General features: G+C 44.1%; 1 protein-coding gene across 1 annotated transcript in view; it reads left to right on the top strand.

Annotated features, from left to right (window-relative positions):
• Positions 1-1,832: 1,832 nt before the first annotated feature.
• Positions 1,833-17,400, top strand: part of LOC144798912 (uncharacterized) — a 160,695-nt gene continuing 145,127 nt past the window's right edge. The window contains exons 1-2 of the mRNA XM_078670024.1: positions 1,833-1,915; positions 15,186-15,293. Of these exons, the coding sequence (XP_078526150.1) occupies positions 15,191-15,293 (103 nt within the window). The 5' untranslated portion in view covers positions 1,833-1,915; positions 15,186-15,190. The remainder of the gene's footprint in view (positions 1,916-15,185; positions 15,294-17,400) is intronic.

Below are 17,400 nucleotides of genomic sequence, written 5' to 3'. Positions count from 1 at the left end.
GAAGAAACAAACACACAATATAATTGATAACAAACAAGTGCCGTTAGTTAAGCATGTATTATACTAGCAACCAAAAACACAACTGTCAATATAAAACAAAGAAAAGAAGAAACTATGTTGGGAAAGCAAAAATCCATAGATAAATGGCAACACTGAAGTGTGAGCACATTTCAGTAGAAAATCTACACACAAAAAAAGGAAGAATGCTATCTAAGTACTGCATTTTGGTCGTGAGTCAAGCCGAAAGAAAGCAAATATTGCCTCAAATAAACCATAAATAAACAAAAAAGTAAGACGACATGTAACAGGGGCAGGCTCCATGGAAGCGAGTCAAACACCAAAAGCTGGAACAAATGTAACAAATGGTCCACAAAAAAGCAAGATTTTACGAGGTGCACTAAAAGGAACTAATGAAAAACGATGGGCGTGAACCAAGCTCACAGAGTAGGTACAGCATGTCTCGAACGAGACATGGAATGTGCTGCCTAGGCGAGACATTAAAATACCTATCTAGTGGGGGAATTGCACAGTGCGAATAGTCTTCCTTAGCACCTTGCGGACCCCAACATACTCATCCCCACTTTCTATGTCTCCGCTGCCAGCGCTGGGACACTCCCGTTGGGGGTAGCCGCACGCTTTATAAGCTACATAATAATAATAGTCTGTGATCAGTTCAAGATTTTCCGCTTGACCAAATTGTGTGATCCTAGGTAAATGCTTTATTGCACTGAGCCATAACTTGATCTATTATGGTGAAATGTTTCTGAGTGTTAAAGAAATACACTTATTCGAGTTTTGAAGACATATATTCTAACATGACCTTTGTTGCATGATTGACATGTTAAATGTTTTCAAGGCTGGTCTCGAATGCTGAATGGGTTCTTAGAGCCAGAGCCGAATTTGTTGCCTATATATAATTACTACCCTTCTTCGGAGGCGAGGACATCAGCGAGGTTACAACTGTGGCATTATATCTGCTCAAGATGTTAAAGAATGTAATTTTCTGTGCACTATGTCCTCTGAGTGTTGGTCCTTATGGTAAATGAATAACATTTGTTTAAAAAAAAAAATGACTACCCTTCTACTGAAAGCCATAAACTGCACACCTCTCTCCCACTTCTTCATTCATCACACTGCTAAGCGATGCATCCCAACGTGATCAAAAATAGGAGACAACACACTTCCAACCAGAGGGTGTGGTGTGAAGACCAAAACTGCCGGCTTTGTAAACGGGGAACCAGGTTTGAGTCTCAGCATAGGCTCAACATCCTGTGATTCTGGGCAAATCATTTCATCTCCCTGTGCCTATCAAAAATGAATGTGTCCTTGTGTAATGTAACTGGTGCTTGTGTAAAGCGCTCCAATACCTTTTGGTCAAGTTTGCAGCATATATAACTGCAAAGCCACACATACCCTACACAGTATAGCTTACTACCCATGTAGTCAAGTGCTTCAATGGGGTAGGATGCTCTGTATAATAATTGGAATCAAATTCTAACTTAACACATCCTCGTTCATGGCTTCAAGTTAAAAGCTTATGGTGTCACTAGTTGATTTTTTTCTGTATATTAGTTTTTACATTTCATATAAACTACTTATTCTAGTCATTTAAGTATCCCCTTGACACACACTCATTGCTGTGTTTATTCAATCGTCCTGTGGTGAAGTGGCAGCAAGACTGGTCCAATATGGCCGCCGCTTTGCGTGTGAAAATAGCACTTCCGCCACAGTCCGTTTTCTATAGTCATTGGCGTTACTGCTCACTTCCTGTATCCTCAGCGCTGGTGTGCGCGTCCCATTGGAGGCCGTTGCGCATGCGCAGTGCGTGGCAGAGGCGCGTTGCAGCACTGCAGTCTGAGGTGGAGGCGTACCGGACGCAGGGGGAGGCAGAGACCTGCGGGTCCCCGGCTCCGAGGTGAGTCCTCGACCCTAGCTCCGGGGCGGGGAAGGCCCGAGCACAGGGCTGGCGTAGCTCTGCGAGCCCCCTGAGCTGGGCATCGCCTGGTGGCCCTGGGTAACCGTTTGACACTTCACAACATCCAGCAGTAGAATGTTTACACAGGACAGTGGAGGTTCATGCCTCCAGGCTATCCAGGGTCTTCCTATGGTATTTGTGTGGTATTGAAATCTAGTATAGCGTTGTGGCACTCAAGCAGTCTGGCTATTACAGATGGACACACACACACACACACATAAATATATATATATATATATATATATATATATATATATATATATATATATATATATATATATATATATATATATATATATATATATATGATAAAATGCCTCTGGCCGTGCATTATAAGCATATCATAAGGTACCAGGTTGTTCCATGACTTTATAGTGAGAGATACGACGCAGAGTGCCTTTATTATATCATGCAATTCCGAGGTTACATGTATATAATATCCTTTTAATTTGACGCAGAGGGTATTTTGTTCCTTTTAATAAGTGGTCACAATATCATCCTTCGCTCAAACTGCTTAAAACCTTGATGGCCTGTGCTTTCATGTTCACCGAAAAAGCGCTTCGACGTCTCGTCAGGGGTAGTCGGCGCTATATAAATGCAATTATCGACATAACTTTCTTCTTTATGATGATCACTTCTTGTTTTAGAACACTATATGTGAAGACAGAAAAAAGCCTGTTCCTGTTTTCCTTTTTAAAATGCAGCTTTAATTATGCCAGCTGACCTACCTTTCATCCTTGCTGTTGGATCTGGCAAAGGGCATTGGGATACCAGAAGCCTACTGTAATAACTTGTTACAGATGAGCAGCTGCATCATTTAGGATACATGTCTAAAGTCATCATAAGTCTCCTGTATCAAGAACATTTGAGACAGGTTTTTATATTGATACTACATACTCCCTTTTATTTTATAGAGCTTACTGCCAAGGGTGAGGTGCTGGAGTGACTGCTCGCATGAGTAGCATGCTAGCACTGTGTAGCCTGTGTTGTTAGTAGAGTGTTGTCTTACTATTAAGTCTGTGTGGATAATGTTTTAATGTCTTGGGAGAGGATACAAGAGGTACAGTTATGATATCAGGGCGCAGTGTTTACCAGTGAAGTGAGAGGAGTTAGTGTGAATGCTGTAGATTTGGTTGTGGAGATCAGTTGGCAGCATTCGTTAGCTCTTTGAAGGTCCCTCTGGTATTTGTAGTTGTTATAAGAGATTCCATCCCTGTTTCTGTATTGGTTCCTGCATTAATGTTGTTCACACAGCTGTCTTCTAAAATGGTGGTGAGAAAGATGTAAGTTTGTAGTATGATCTGTTTGGGAAGAGTTGGGTGACGGATGCATGAGGTCCGTATGTGAGTTGTGGTCTGATGGTGTTGTACTTGTTGTTCTTCTCATTGTTAGATTAGGCATTGCAGATTTTACAGCTTCAGTCTTTACGCTGCAGAGCGATCACTTATGTGGCGAAGAATCTTCAGATTTTGATCTGCATGGCAAAGATATCCTTCAGATAGGCTGAAACATAACCTGCTTTAAAATAACTGCGGAGAAAGTGATTGCTTTTCCCATATTCGTATGCTGGCAGTGGAATCACACTCACACTAAGTCTCTTTGTGAAGACATGGACTTTATACTGCGAAAGTAACTGCATTAATGTTTTGTTCAGTAGATGGAATGCTGGCACGCTTGTTTTTATAAACATTGGCGCAGAAATGTCAGCCTGTCAAATCAGCCTTGTTACACATACACACGTGTGTATATTTGTGTGTATATATATTTATTTGTCTGCTATTTCATTTTTCTCCTGGTGCCGTTGTATATGCTGGATGAGTAAGCCACATCGTGGGCTTGGGGGGGCGGCGTGTCTCTCCTCCCCCCACCAAACCGCTTCAGGTGGAAGTAACCATAGAAATATATTCTCAGTTTGGACGCATGACCGTAATGGAAAGGATCACGTATAACATTAATGACCATGGTGAAGCTTCAGACAATGACATTTCCTTCCACATATATCTGAGGATAATGAATTGCATTGTTCTTATTCTTGTATCATATTCTGATGCCAGAAATGGCTTTGTATGAAGTAGACAAGCTCATAGTTGAACACATTTTATTTAGCTGATTTCAGGTGGTTGCCTTTCTGACAGTTAATCAAACATGAATATTATATACTGATCTTAATAAAAAAAAAATGAAGAAAAACAAGCATTGGCAAAGCCAAATAGATCTCTTCTTTGGGACCTATTGGCTTTGCCAGTGTTTTTAGCCATGATGTAAAGCATCACCAATTCAATAAAAAAAATGCTTTTGATGTGTCACATCATTTTGTAGGCGCTCAAACCACAGATGCACAACTGAAAAATTACACTGTGCTTTTTCATTTTATTTTTAGTTACTGATCTGAGTTAAATGGATAACTAACAATAATGTTGAAAGCTAATTCTTTACTTTGTATTTCCCTCTCCTGAATTAGAATTGAAGTTGCGCATCACAATGCATATCTTTGCTTATGGTCCGTGACCTGCCCCTGCTGCATTTCCACTGTTTGAAGTGGGTCAAATTCAATTAAAGTTTCTCTCTTATTGGCCAGCTGTTTGACAAAAATCACACCATCTGTCTTGTTGTATGATCACAGCACAGGCCACTGCCAAAAAGGCCTGGAAGTCGATTTTCCCTACTTTGCAACAATGTTGATCTTTTGACTTCCGAATAGGAGAGGCAGTTCATCAAGAAATGGGACATATCTTCTTTCAGGCTACATTTGCACTTGTCTGTTCTAAAAATATAGTTGCATTTGGAAGTGATCCACTAACCTCTCTCATCAGGTAGGACTGTGGTATAAATGAGACATGAAACTGACTCATTTGATGTTATTTCAAAAAGGGAGTGGTGATGGACAGAGTATCTGAGTTAATCAGAACACTCCTACCCAGTCAACAGATCAGGGCTTGATCCATCACCGTTTTTTAGCTCACTGCACCATCCCAGTTCAGAACCTGGCTATATGCAAATTAGTCTGTCCCTGGCCCAGTGCATCATGGGAACAGGGCAGACCAAACTACCAAGCCAATTCTTCACTGGAAAAGTGAAGGCCGAAGACGCCTGAAATGGCAGAAACCGGTCCCCGGAAGCTTGTTTCCTTCCCAGTATAAGAATTGGCTTGGTAGTTTGGTTTGCCCTGTTCCCATCATGCACTGGGACAGGAACAGACTAATTTGCATATAGCCAAGTTCTGAGCTGGGATGGTGCAGTGAGCTAAAAAACGGTGATGGATCAAGCCCTGATCTTTGGACTGGGTAAGAGTGGTCTGCTTAATTCAGCCACTCTGTTCATCACCACCCCCTTTTCTGAATCATTTTGTCCACCATAAGCGTGGAAGGGTATACTCAGATGTGAGTCCCTTGCTCATTGCACCATCAGGATTCAAGCAAGCCGGGCCGAAGACGCCTGAAATGGCAGAAACCGGTCCCCGGAAGCTTGTTTCCTTCCCAGTATAAGAATTGGCTTGGTAGTTTGGTTTGCCCTGTTCCCATCATGCACTGGGACAGGAACAGACTAATTTGCATATAGCCAAATTCTGAGCTGGGATGGTGCAGTGAGCTAAAAAACGGTGATGGATCAAGCCCTGATCTTTGGACTGGGTAAGAGTGGTCTGCTTAATTCAGGCACTCTGTTCATCACCACCCCCTTTTCTGAATCATTTGATGTTAAGCATGATCCCTTCTTCCAAGCCTTACCTGACAATCAATTTGTGGATGATGCCAAATGGTTGGTTGAAAATTTAAAAGGCATTAGTCAACATAATCATACACATTTCCACTGTCATCAATTATAAGCTTTAATAGAATTCTCAAGATATCTCACAATGTATTTTTGAAGCTCTGGTCTCCATTTCTTTGGATATCAAGCTATATTCATCTTAAAATGTAGCTTTGCGTGGAGGGATAGAGAAAGTAGGGCGACTAAAGATGGCGATGGTTTGACCTACCTGCCTAGTTGCGCTGCCTCTCACCCCCGATGATCCGTGACTCGATTGCAAGGAGACCTCTCTTGCCTCGGGCGTGCTGGAAGGCAGCTTGTCGAGTCATGCTTTAGATTCTTGTGGAATTCCTTGGAGGAAGGAAAACAGTCTAGGCTGAAAACACAGCATTTCGGATACAGGCACAGAGGATGACAGGATGAGGTGGAGCCGCACTTACTGGGACGCACACGGAGCACTATCGGGGATGCCGGGAGAGCCCTGCCAGCAGCGAGAAAAAGAGAAAGAGAAAGAAGGCCCTGGTAAGCCTAAGCTAGGAGGGAACAAGAGGCAATTTGGGAAAAGTCAACCCGTGATGGGGCATCCTGAGGAGGAGTCCCAGCCCCTTACTAAGACTATGCTTGCAGCGGCCCTAGTGAGGGGTGGGAAAAAGGGGACACCTCCCATAGGAAACCCTCGATTACCCCCCCCCCCCCACCCCTCCCCCAGATGTGGTAGAAAAAAGAGACGGGAGAATATCCCAGCGGGAGAGACCAACAAAAATAGCACGTAGTAGGGAAATCAAGGAGGATGCTTCTCAAATGGAGCAGGAGGTATGCACTCAGCCCTCTGGCAATATAGTAGTGGAGGATGTGGATGAGGGTGAGAGTGAGGGCAGTAAAAAGACGGAGAGTCCACACCCACTGAAGCAGATAAAGACAACATCAAAAGACTGACGGAACCTGGCAAATGCGGTGATAGACAACCGGGCGCATTGTCTCCAGAAGCAGCAGGGGTGAATATTTATTTTCCCTCACTGACGATACGGACTCCTCTAAGCAGGAGAACCTCTCATCGAGTAACAATGACCAACAGCTCCATGGACGATTCGCAGTTCACTCAGAGAAAGAAATCAAGTAAAAATATTAAGACCAGGAGAAGGAAGAACAGCAGGTCTGGGAGCAATAGCCAGCAAATGAAATGGACTACTCTAATGCCCAATTGTCGTTTCAAGAGGCAGGAGAAGCGGCTGGAACACCTACAGAAAATCAGGAGCCCTCACTATCCAGTATATTCTCCTCATTAAAACAAATGCAAGAAGAGAATCGAAACAAAAGCCGCTGAGCCAGGATCGCCTCCAAAAAAGTACAAGGGGGGATACGTAAAATAAGTAAGGCATGTGGAGAGATCACATAATGATTAGTGATGGTGGAAGGACAGACGGTGTCATTGGAGGCACAAGTGGAAGCTTTGAAAGTAGAAAATACCTCCCAGGGCACAGCACTAGCAGATGCTATAGCTAAACTAGAGGACCAGGAAAACCGTCAAAGACAGAACAACTTACGCTTCCTGGGAATTTCAGAGGGGGTGGAGGGAAACGGACGGGTGGATGAGGCTGGGAAGTGTGATTTACTGAAAGCAGGGAATTGGGGAAATGTGCACCTATTTTCAAACAGGCAAAGAGGGGTGGACATCATGATATCCATATGGCTAACATAGGGAAAGGATCAGGGGTACTGAAAATTGCTACTCTTAACATATGCTGGCTTAATGACTTAAAGAAAAGGCAAAAGGTGGCACAAGGACTTAGGGCACTGCAGGCAGACATATGTTTGTAAGAGACTCACACAGAGGGATCAAGAGGTGGTCTTCTAAAGAATTTGAGCTTCAGACTTATTGCATGTACTACCCAGGCCACTAGAACTCGGGAGAAGGGGGGTGCGGTCTTAGCTCAAAATAATAAAGTACAGTATGGGCTGTCTCGTACAAATTCAATGGGGAGGTGGGAGATCATGAGGTGCAATCTGATGGGTGATAGGTAGTTCACACGCTGCTCAATATACAGATATGTGCAGGATGATCCAGGGGTATTTAACTGGCTGAATACTGAACTTGCACACTGGCAGTTGCCCATTTTAGTATGTGGGGACTTCAATATTAATCTTCCGATTAACTTGGAGGCTCACCTTAAATACGGGGGTAGGAAGCCAAAAGTATTACAAGTCTTACATAATTTGTGTGACACGCATGGGCTTCTAGATGTTTGGGCCAAGACTAAATTATTTGACAATGGCGTCACATATTTTTCAGCCCCGTACTTGAAGCACTGCAGGTTGGATTATTTTCTGGTAGTATCTACTGTACAACAAGACTGCAATGTCCATCGATTCCCCAGGTTTTTGTCAGACCATAACCCGTTGGTGCTAGAGATAGCAATGACGGGAATTACACCAAAAACTTGCTCCTGGACCTTTGAAAGAACTCTGTTAAAAGGACCTGGGCTGTCAAGAACGTATGAGGGCTTTGATACGTGAGTTTTTTTTTTTTTTAATTTTTTTATTAACATAGCACCATAAAACGGTAGACCGTGTCCAAGAAGCCAATTAGAAAATTGCGTTGTGGTGAATAAATACAAGCACATTAGTTCACAAGTGGGATATTCAATTACATAATTACTTCCCCGATTCCCTCCCCGACCCTTTATATATCCGCCATGGCCCCCAAATCTTCTTCCATTTCTTGATTCAACCCCAGCTCTTGTATATGGTTTCCTCAGCTCTTTGGCACCAGTCTAGGTCCTTCCTCCACTGTTCCCATTGCAGGGGCGTCTGGGAGCCCCACCCCCGGCGATGTTTCTTTTCGCTACCCCCGCAGCCAGAGCAAGCTAAAGTTCACGTGCCTCGTCAAGTCCGTGTCCCCCTTAATCATCAATAGCAGCCACTTTGGCTCCATCGGAACCTTGTCACCCACAACTGCGGGCATAGCTGGCCGGAAAAGCTCAGCCATCCACCTGTCCCAGTGGAAAAAGCCAGAAATCTGGGAGTGATTTTTGACAGCAAGCTGGTTTTTGACCTTCACACTAACAAGGTTGTCTCGTCATCATTCTTTATTTTGAAAAAAATAAAGAAATTACTACCTTATCTCCCCCCCTCAGCTGGGAAGACTTTGGTTTCTACCTTAGTCTTCTCTAAAATGGATTATGGAAACGCTCTCTTTCTTCACACCCAGAAGCGTGTCATAACTAAGCTGCAATCCATCCAGAATGCGGCTGCTAGGATCCTTCTAAACATTCCTCGCCGCAAATCCACCACCCCTGGCATTCGTCCGCTCCATTGGCTGAGAGTTGAGAGCCACATAAAATTTAAGGCCCTCTGTATTGCATATAAGGCAGTACTTGGCATAGGACCCAGGTTCCTGACCGAAGCTTTTCAGCTTTATACTCCCAGAAGGCAATTAAGATCGGCCAACACCAGTCTCCTCCCTGTGCCACGTACAAGAACGGCCACCTGGGGAGACAGGCGCTTTCTTGTGGCCACTCCAAAACTCTGGAATCTTTTGCCACTTGCCATCAAAACTGCCCCGAACCTGATGAGCTTCCGTAGGCTCTTAAAAACATGGTTGTTTAACCAGTAAGAGGATGGCTGATTCCAGTAGCTCCACAGCGCCGAGACACCCCAGGGTATTTGTTGCGCTATAAAAATTACGTAAATAAATAAATAAATAAGTGTCCGTGACCTTGATCCAGAAAAGAGCCACTTCAGGACACTCCTATAGTATGTGGTAGAAGGAGACCTCTCCCTGGCAGCCCCTCACGCAAGGGCTGATTGACTCCTGCCCCACGCTTATAGATGTGTGCGAGGGTGATACACACAATGTAGAATTTTCAATTGGACCAGCCTAAACCTGGGGCAGATTGCTATTTCGCACGGGCTCTGTATGGCGTCTTGCCAGTCCTCATCATCTAAGGTACCAGTGTCACTGGTCCATGTCGCCCGAAGACTCAGGATACGTGATTTCTTGAATCAAAATGTAGGCACTCCTCCTCTGATAACTGTATGGGATTTTTTTAAAGCAGCGGTTAGGGGTGAGACCATTCAATTCTCCTTGAAAAAAGGGAAAGGTGAGAAATGTAAGGTACAGGAGCTATATCTTAGGCTAGCCCAGGCAGAGCAAAAACTTGCTATGGCTGTACAGCATGGAAACAATATCGAGGCCGTTCAAGAGGAGATAGCACTAGCCAAAGCTTCTATCGGCGAATCTCTTATAAAGAAATAAGTTGATAAGATAGCGAGTAACAAAGAGAAGGCGAGTAACAAAGAGAAGGCATAGGAGCTTATGACAAAATAGGACATCAACTCGCAGTTCGTACATGACAGAAATGTGTCCTCAATACAATTACGCACACCAGGGATCCAGTATGGGGGCGGTTCATGGTACGTGGGGGGGTGAGGGAGGCCTTTCAAAGGTTTTATCAAAGTCTATATCTGGAGGAAATGGCTGGGTCTGAAGCCCAAAAACAAACGGCATTGGAACAATATCTAAAAACTGCTTTAGGGGAGCCGCTGACAAAGGAGGCACAAGAACAGCTAGAGGATTCTCTGACATGCGAGGAGGTGCTTGCAGCGCTCACAAGACTGTCAGATGGGAAGGCTGTTGGGCCTGATCTCATACAGTTGGAGTTCTACAAGATTTTTTTGGATCTAGTCAAAGAGGTCATGTTCAATCTCATTAGACAGACTTTTTGGGGAGAACCCCCTCCAAAATCATCGGCTGAGGCAAAAATAGTGGTATTCCTAAAAAAAAAAAAAAAACATTAGAGGAATTAGGCTCTTATTGGCCAATCACATTAATGAATTGTGACACCAAGATATATGCAAAAACAGTAGCAGCCAGGCTAGCCTCCTTAATTGATGGTATGGTGACCCAGTGGCGCCACAGATTTATTCCGGGGAGGAGCACCACAGATCGTATTTGAAGGTTAATCACACTGTTTGATGCAAGGCAAGTGTCAGGGTACCCTATGGCGGTGAATCTGCTGGATGCAGAAAAAAGCCTTTGATAGGATCTCCTGGCACATACTCTGTGCAGTATTGGCTAGCAAGGGGCTAGGCCCTAACTTTATTGGGGCTGCTAAAGCCCTTTACGATAATCCTGTAGCAAGAGTAGGTATAAACGGGGAACTAACAGAGAGGGTGACAATCACTAGGGGAACACGGCAGGGATGTTCGTGCTCCCCGTTACTTTTTGCGCTCTATATAGACCCGATTTTACTCAAATTAAATCTGAATCCAAACATACCACCAATAATTTTACAAGGCCACAGTACTAAAATCCTGGCATATGCAGACGATGTGGCCGTGGTAACATCTAATCCAGAGGCAGCTATTAAAATGATAGCAGAAGAAGCATCAATATGTCGGGAACTTTCTGGATATTCGTTGAATAAAAAAAAAACACAGAAAATTGTAAATGAATTTACTAGGATAAATGATAATAGGATAGTGAAAAGTGCAACTTATTTAGGGGTAGTCATTGGGGCAGATCTTGATGTAGTGGTCAATGATAATCCAAGCCCAGTATTAAAGAAAGCAAAAACCGCATTTGAAAAGCTGGACAATCTGTTTCTGACGTTAGTAGGCCGCTGCAATCTAATCAAAATGGTATATTTCCTAAAATTCTGTATCTTTTTCTTGTTTTTTTTTTAAACCTTTATTGAGTCAATAAAGCAGTACAGGCGCAAGCCTACAACCACAGGGGCCGGCTGCAAACTCAGGATAAAGAAACAGGATCATTGCAAATGTTTACGGTGCAAGGAATAACCATGGCGTAATCATAATATATGGTTGTAGGCACTACGAAGCATAAGGATAAGAGAGGTTTCATTTTGATAATAGTGAAGAAGAAAGTGCGGCTATACCACCAAAGGCATCACACACTACACAGTAGACAAGAAGAGATGGGAGGGCATATCCCTCCGCGCAATCGGGAATCTATGGTGAGCAATCAGGCCTATAACACACTACGCCCGCCGAATGCAGGCCAGGTGTAAAGGTAAAACCATGGCGAGCAATTTAGCGAGAACATCATATGGAAAACCCACCCTTCCAGGACAATAAAATAGGGGCAAGTGCGGACGCCCGACAAAGAAAGGATAAAAAAGGGAGATACAGCTAACCCCACTAAGAAGAAAAAGAAAAAGGGACCATAGAACAAAACAAACTAAAATAACAAACCCCCCCCAACACCCGCCACCCCACATCACCGTAATGGCTATGGCCTACCCCACTAACAGCGTGCCTGTCGCCCCAGAATTACCCCAAAGAAGGAAATAAAGACAAGCAAGAGAGAAAGACTATAAAGAAGATATGAGGGGAAGGGCCGGCGATCCGGACATTCGGTCCCTCCCACCCCCGCATACTAAAATCGTGTAAACAGAAGCCATAGAAAAGTACAACGATCAGCAAGCACAGAAAACGCAATCAATTACAGCAAGAAGTCCCTCCAAGTCCCAAGCTAGGTCACCCCTGGCCACTTTTATTAATAATAACATTGTTAAGCAGCTTTGCAATCGGGAGACAATTCGATACAAAAAGTTCAATCATTCCGGGCAGACCAGGTAGCTTCGCCGCCCAATATCGACCCAGCCACCGAGAAACAACTGACAATGTACGGCGGAGGCCGAAATGTAACAATACACAGTCCACCAACAGTTCCAAGTCCAAAGACAGGGCCACCAAGCTCGGAAAGGAAAGCACAGGATGTGGAAAGTACAGCAACACTGTCAGGGCCTCAGGTACCACGGATTGATGGGGCTTCTCAACTTGCCGGCCAGAAAAAGACCCTGATGAGACCACCGGATGCGACACAGGTGGGACGACAATAAGCTCTGGAACCAAATCAATTTGTGTCTTCAAGGCTGTAGACTCATCCGGGGAACATGACAATGCAGCAGAAGGAGATATGTCGGCACCGACTCGGGGGCAAACCACAACGTTACAAAATGGCGGGTCAGCAATGGCGGCGATCCTTCCCACCAAGTCCCGGGATCTCCGGAGCAGAACAGTCCGCAGAGTCATCAGTGCAGCCAGTTCGCGGGCACGCGTAACAGTCTCCCCATGTAGGCGAACTCCGGGGTTCTCAAGCACAGCGGTTTCTCCATCCCCGGGGGGGGGGTGCACTCCAAGGCGCCATCTGCCATTTCAGCCATCTCGGCTTCCCCACCACCTCCGAGTCCAGTCCGACCACCAGGAACAGCCGGTCTCACGGCTGGACTTCTATAGTCGACACTCGGTGCAGAAAGGAGAGTCACCAAAAGACCGGGTGCGCTCCCTGCGGCTCGCCGGGAGCCAACTGCCGGTTCCCAGACGGGACTATTAACATGGGGAACCGGCCGACACGGCTTCTCTCCGGCGCGGCGATATCTCGGGTTCACGGGGCAACCCACTATTGGGAGTGGGTTGATACCAACTCTCTCGGCTCCCAGATTCCCACTGACCGTCTTCTCATCGCGACCAGGGCCACCAACACTACGAACACTGCCGGGCAACCTCTGCACTCGAGGCCCCGGCGTCAGTGCCACGAAGGCCGGCAAGGAGACGGGGACAGTTCTTCGGAACTACTGCACGGTGGAGCCCCAGAAACAGACGGTAAGTGATCGCTTCCCTTTAACAACGGGGATCAGCAAGCCTCGCTCAGAATTATCGTCAGGATAGACGTGCGGGGAGGAAGGGCCCTCGGAGCCAAGCTGTTATGCGACTGTTCCGATCGCCATCTTGGCTCCTCCCCCTAAAATTCTATATCTAATGAAAGCTATTCCACTTATCATTCCCAACCTTTGGTTTAAAAATGTGTGAACTTATTCTCACAATTCATTTGGTCATACACTAAACCAAGAAGAGCAGTCAAGTATCTAACACTTCTAAAAGAGCGGGGAGGACCGGCCCTTCCCAATTTGAGAATGTATTATTGGGCCACCTGCTTGGTACATAACTCAATATTACTTGGGGACTACCCCGTGGGAGTATCTCGACCTGTCCCTCTATCTATGAATTATTGATCGGGCGGAGGACTGGGGATGCCTATGGCGGCGACTCGAGCTAGGATACCACAAAAGGGTCAGATTCAAGACTCGTCTGACTGCATTTCAGACCTGGACTCCTATCCAAAGATTACTAGGGATTGGGAAACTAAATGCTTATACGCCTCTCCAGAATAATAAAAATCTTCCTGGGATTTTTGATGATTACTGCATGGTAAACTGGGCCCGAGGGGGATTGTCAACATAGGTTGCTTTTATACAACTCAGGGCTTTACATCCTTTGAGGAACTTATAGGGAAGTTTAATCTAATGTATAGAATTTGTTTTGCGTTTCTCCAAATAAGGGATTTCATGTTGAAAAAAGTGAAAGGAGGAGAAGGAGCGAAAAAGAACGAGCTAATAGAAAAACTACAGCAGGCGATCCCTCCCCGTATTGGTATAGTATATAATTTCCTGAATTCACTCAAGACAGATGACATGGCCAAAACTGCAGAAAAATGGGTAGACAAGTTAAACGTTCCTCTAGAGGCAGTATATCACGCCTTCTTAGTAGCTCAGGATGTCCTGATGTCCGCTAAGTTACAGGTTCAATTCTATAAAACATATTTTTTTTGTACTACACACCAGATCAGATTGCCAAGTGGGGTACAGGCAAGGGGACCCAATGTCCTCGATGTTCTCTATTTAAGGCTGATATTATTCATGTGTTTGCAGCCTGTAACGCTGTTACAGGGGTAATCGGGCAGATTGAAGGCTTTTTAAGGGATGAACTGAAAGTAGAAATAACTATAATTTTAGTGGTAATCCATGAAAGTGGCAGGGCTGATGAAGGTAGGGGGCTGATGTGCATTGCAATGACTTCTGACTGTGTCTTGCTTCAGTATGGCTAGATTTAAACCCCCTCTCCTTTCAGCTATGGTTGGCCTGGTTGCTTGCAGCCTATAACCTTAAAAAATGCATTTATGCGCATAAAAGCCATGGGGCGAGAAAGAACGGGGTAACATTTGGAAGCCCAATGCCGCTTGGGAAGGGCAAAAAGAAGGGCGATGATGCACATGCAATTTCTCTATGTGAAATGTCTAATGGCTTTACAGAAAGAAAAGAAGTTTTACTGTAAATATGATTTGTGATGTGTGTAATTCTTGGAAAGTCTGGCGACTTTAGCTGTATCTCCAGCTTTGGACTGTTCTTTTTGATATGATATTGTGCTTTCATCCTTCTGTCGGGTGGGGGGGTGGGGGTAGCTTGAGTAATGGGAGTAAAAGTGTTAAAACCCAATAAAATTATTTAAAAAAAAAAAAGAAATGTAGCTTTGCCACTATCTTCAGTTATTATGTTTAGAGGTGTGCATAATTAAAAGTAAATGTTCAGGTTTTCCTCTACTGTTTGTCACTGCTCTTACAGCCGTATACACATCTAAAGCTAACGCATGTTTTTGACTGCAGGAAAAATGGCAAAAGGACAACTTTCTCAAGAGATCCATGATGCTATAATGCAAGAAATGGTTGGAACTTATGAAGTGAGCGAAGAAGATTTTGCAAAGCTTGTTCCAGGTAAGACTGGTTTAGCGAGCACTTGGAGCATCTCAAGCTATAAAGAAGTTAGACCATCCATTTACCCGCCTGGGATGGTGAGCTCCGAGAGATCGAGATAACGTACACCAACTGCTAGGAAGGCAGACATATGGGAAGCACCTGCACATATATTGTCTTGTGAATGAGTTGAGAAACAGTAGTTTTAATCTGAATTGAAACTAACAGGAGATATCGGCACTTTATCTGTATCCTGCTCATATGTTTCGGATGTGTTGGTCCCCATCCAAGAGGTCGTAGGTCTTTACTCTATGTAGAAATTCTCTTTTAAATAATAAATCATGGTAATTAGATCTCCTATTTTAGATTGGCTTGCACAGTTGAATCTTTCTTTTACTTTTTTAAAGAATATTGTGCTTTTGGTTGAGTATTAGCAGTAAACTTCTGATTCGAATATTTAAATCCCATGTATTTGTGTTTATTTATTAGCTGATGCATTTACAGAGGTTGAAATGTTCCACCAAGTTTTTTTTTTTGGGGGGGGGGGGCTTATTGAAAATACCAACTAGTTACCATTATGTTATGATTTTCCAGTTGTTTTAATACTCACCTCAAAAATGTTGTGTCTGACTTTGAAGTGTTTTTGTTTGCGGGGGAATTTTAAAAATAGTTATTCACAAAATAAACTAGGACAATCAGTAAACTTCACAGTTGCTGCCACCATTTTTCTATAATGTAATTCTGCAAATAGTGTAGGCTTCAGAATTTCATTTCACATTTATAGTTTTCGTTGTCAGGATGAGAAGTCTTGGGCCATGTAGTCCCCACAAACAGGACAGGTGTTGATTGTCTTTTTAAAGGGGAGAGATTCTCCTTTTTAATGTAGAACTCTACTCCTGCCCACCCCCCACCACCCCTCCGCTCACCAACCCCAACCATTCCCATGGAAGACACCTCACGTCTAAGCATTGTTTGGGAAGGTACTCCATGCTATAATTATGCTTTTGTACCTCGCCTACTAAGCTTTGCCTGAAGTTGTCTCAGGGCAACATGACAGTATGCAGGGAGGAGTCAAGGCGTGTCATCTGCTGTATCTGCTATCTTGGTAGGAGTATGTGGGTCTGTGGGTTTAGGGTTGCATTTCATCCTCTTTTGAATGTTCAGTAAAATAATGAAATACTGCATTCTAGAATTCTGCCAAGGGTTGTTTGCATCAATACCATTTTTCATCTCTCCACAAAGCAACGCTCTCTGCCTAGGTCGATTTTGTGACCTCTCTCCTCCATTCTTTAAATTGTGTAAGTACTGTTGTTGAACATTTTCCTTTCTGTTGGTAAGTTCTTGAGAAAAAGTATCATAGCAACTAAAACTGAGGTACGTAATGTGCAGGAAGCCGGATCAATGATTGTTGGGCCACTTGGAGGCCTCACCCCAGTTACTGTACGTAGGAAGCTGGCTCTGTATATACTATGCCAAAGTAAAGTATAGTGTGCACAGAGTCCAGTGGCTCCCCAGAGGTATAGCAGAGGCTAAAGTAGATAATACCTCACTCTCTTCTGTGGTAGTGTGGTTGAGCAGTCAGGATTTTCAGGAGGGTATTGTTAAGCACGTGTTCTACATACTCAGGCAAGAAATGATGTCACACACTCAAAGACTGAATCTAGGCCAATTGTTTGTATACAAAGTTATTTACTGTTGTATTTTTAGAACCAAGATGTACTTAGTAGCAGGTAAGGCAAACTCTTCATACAATGTGACTTTTCAAAATACAGTGAACACTGGTTTTGTAGGAACATTCAGATTACTTTTTCATTTGAGAAAACGGTTTGTAAACTGTTCAAAAATGCTTGTAATTACTTTTCGATTACATTTAGATTACTGTTCTACTATGGCATGAAACACACTCCTAACAGTTTAAGCAATATAGTCATTGGCAAGCAGGTTAACGCTGGTTAAGGCAATAGGTTACTTGTCGTGCAGTACAAGACAATTCAACACCTGGTTAGCACTCAAGGGGCCCCACCAGCGTCACTAGGGTGGCTGGGTGCAGAGTGCCAATGTTAGCCAATGGGGCTAGTGGGCACCTTGATTGGGAACTGCTCGCCTGCAGGCCACTTGGTTTCAGAAG

The sequence above is a fragment of the Lissotriton helveticus genome, chromosome 12 (genome assembly GCF_964261635.1).
Source record: "Lissotriton helveticus chromosome 12, aLisHel1.1, whole genome shotgun sequence".
NCBI classification, from domain to species: domain Eukaryota; kingdom Metazoa; phylum Chordata; class Amphibia; order Caudata; family Salamandridae; genus Lissotriton; species Lissotriton helveticus.
This window is presented reverse-complemented; position numbering and strand designations above follow the sequence as displayed.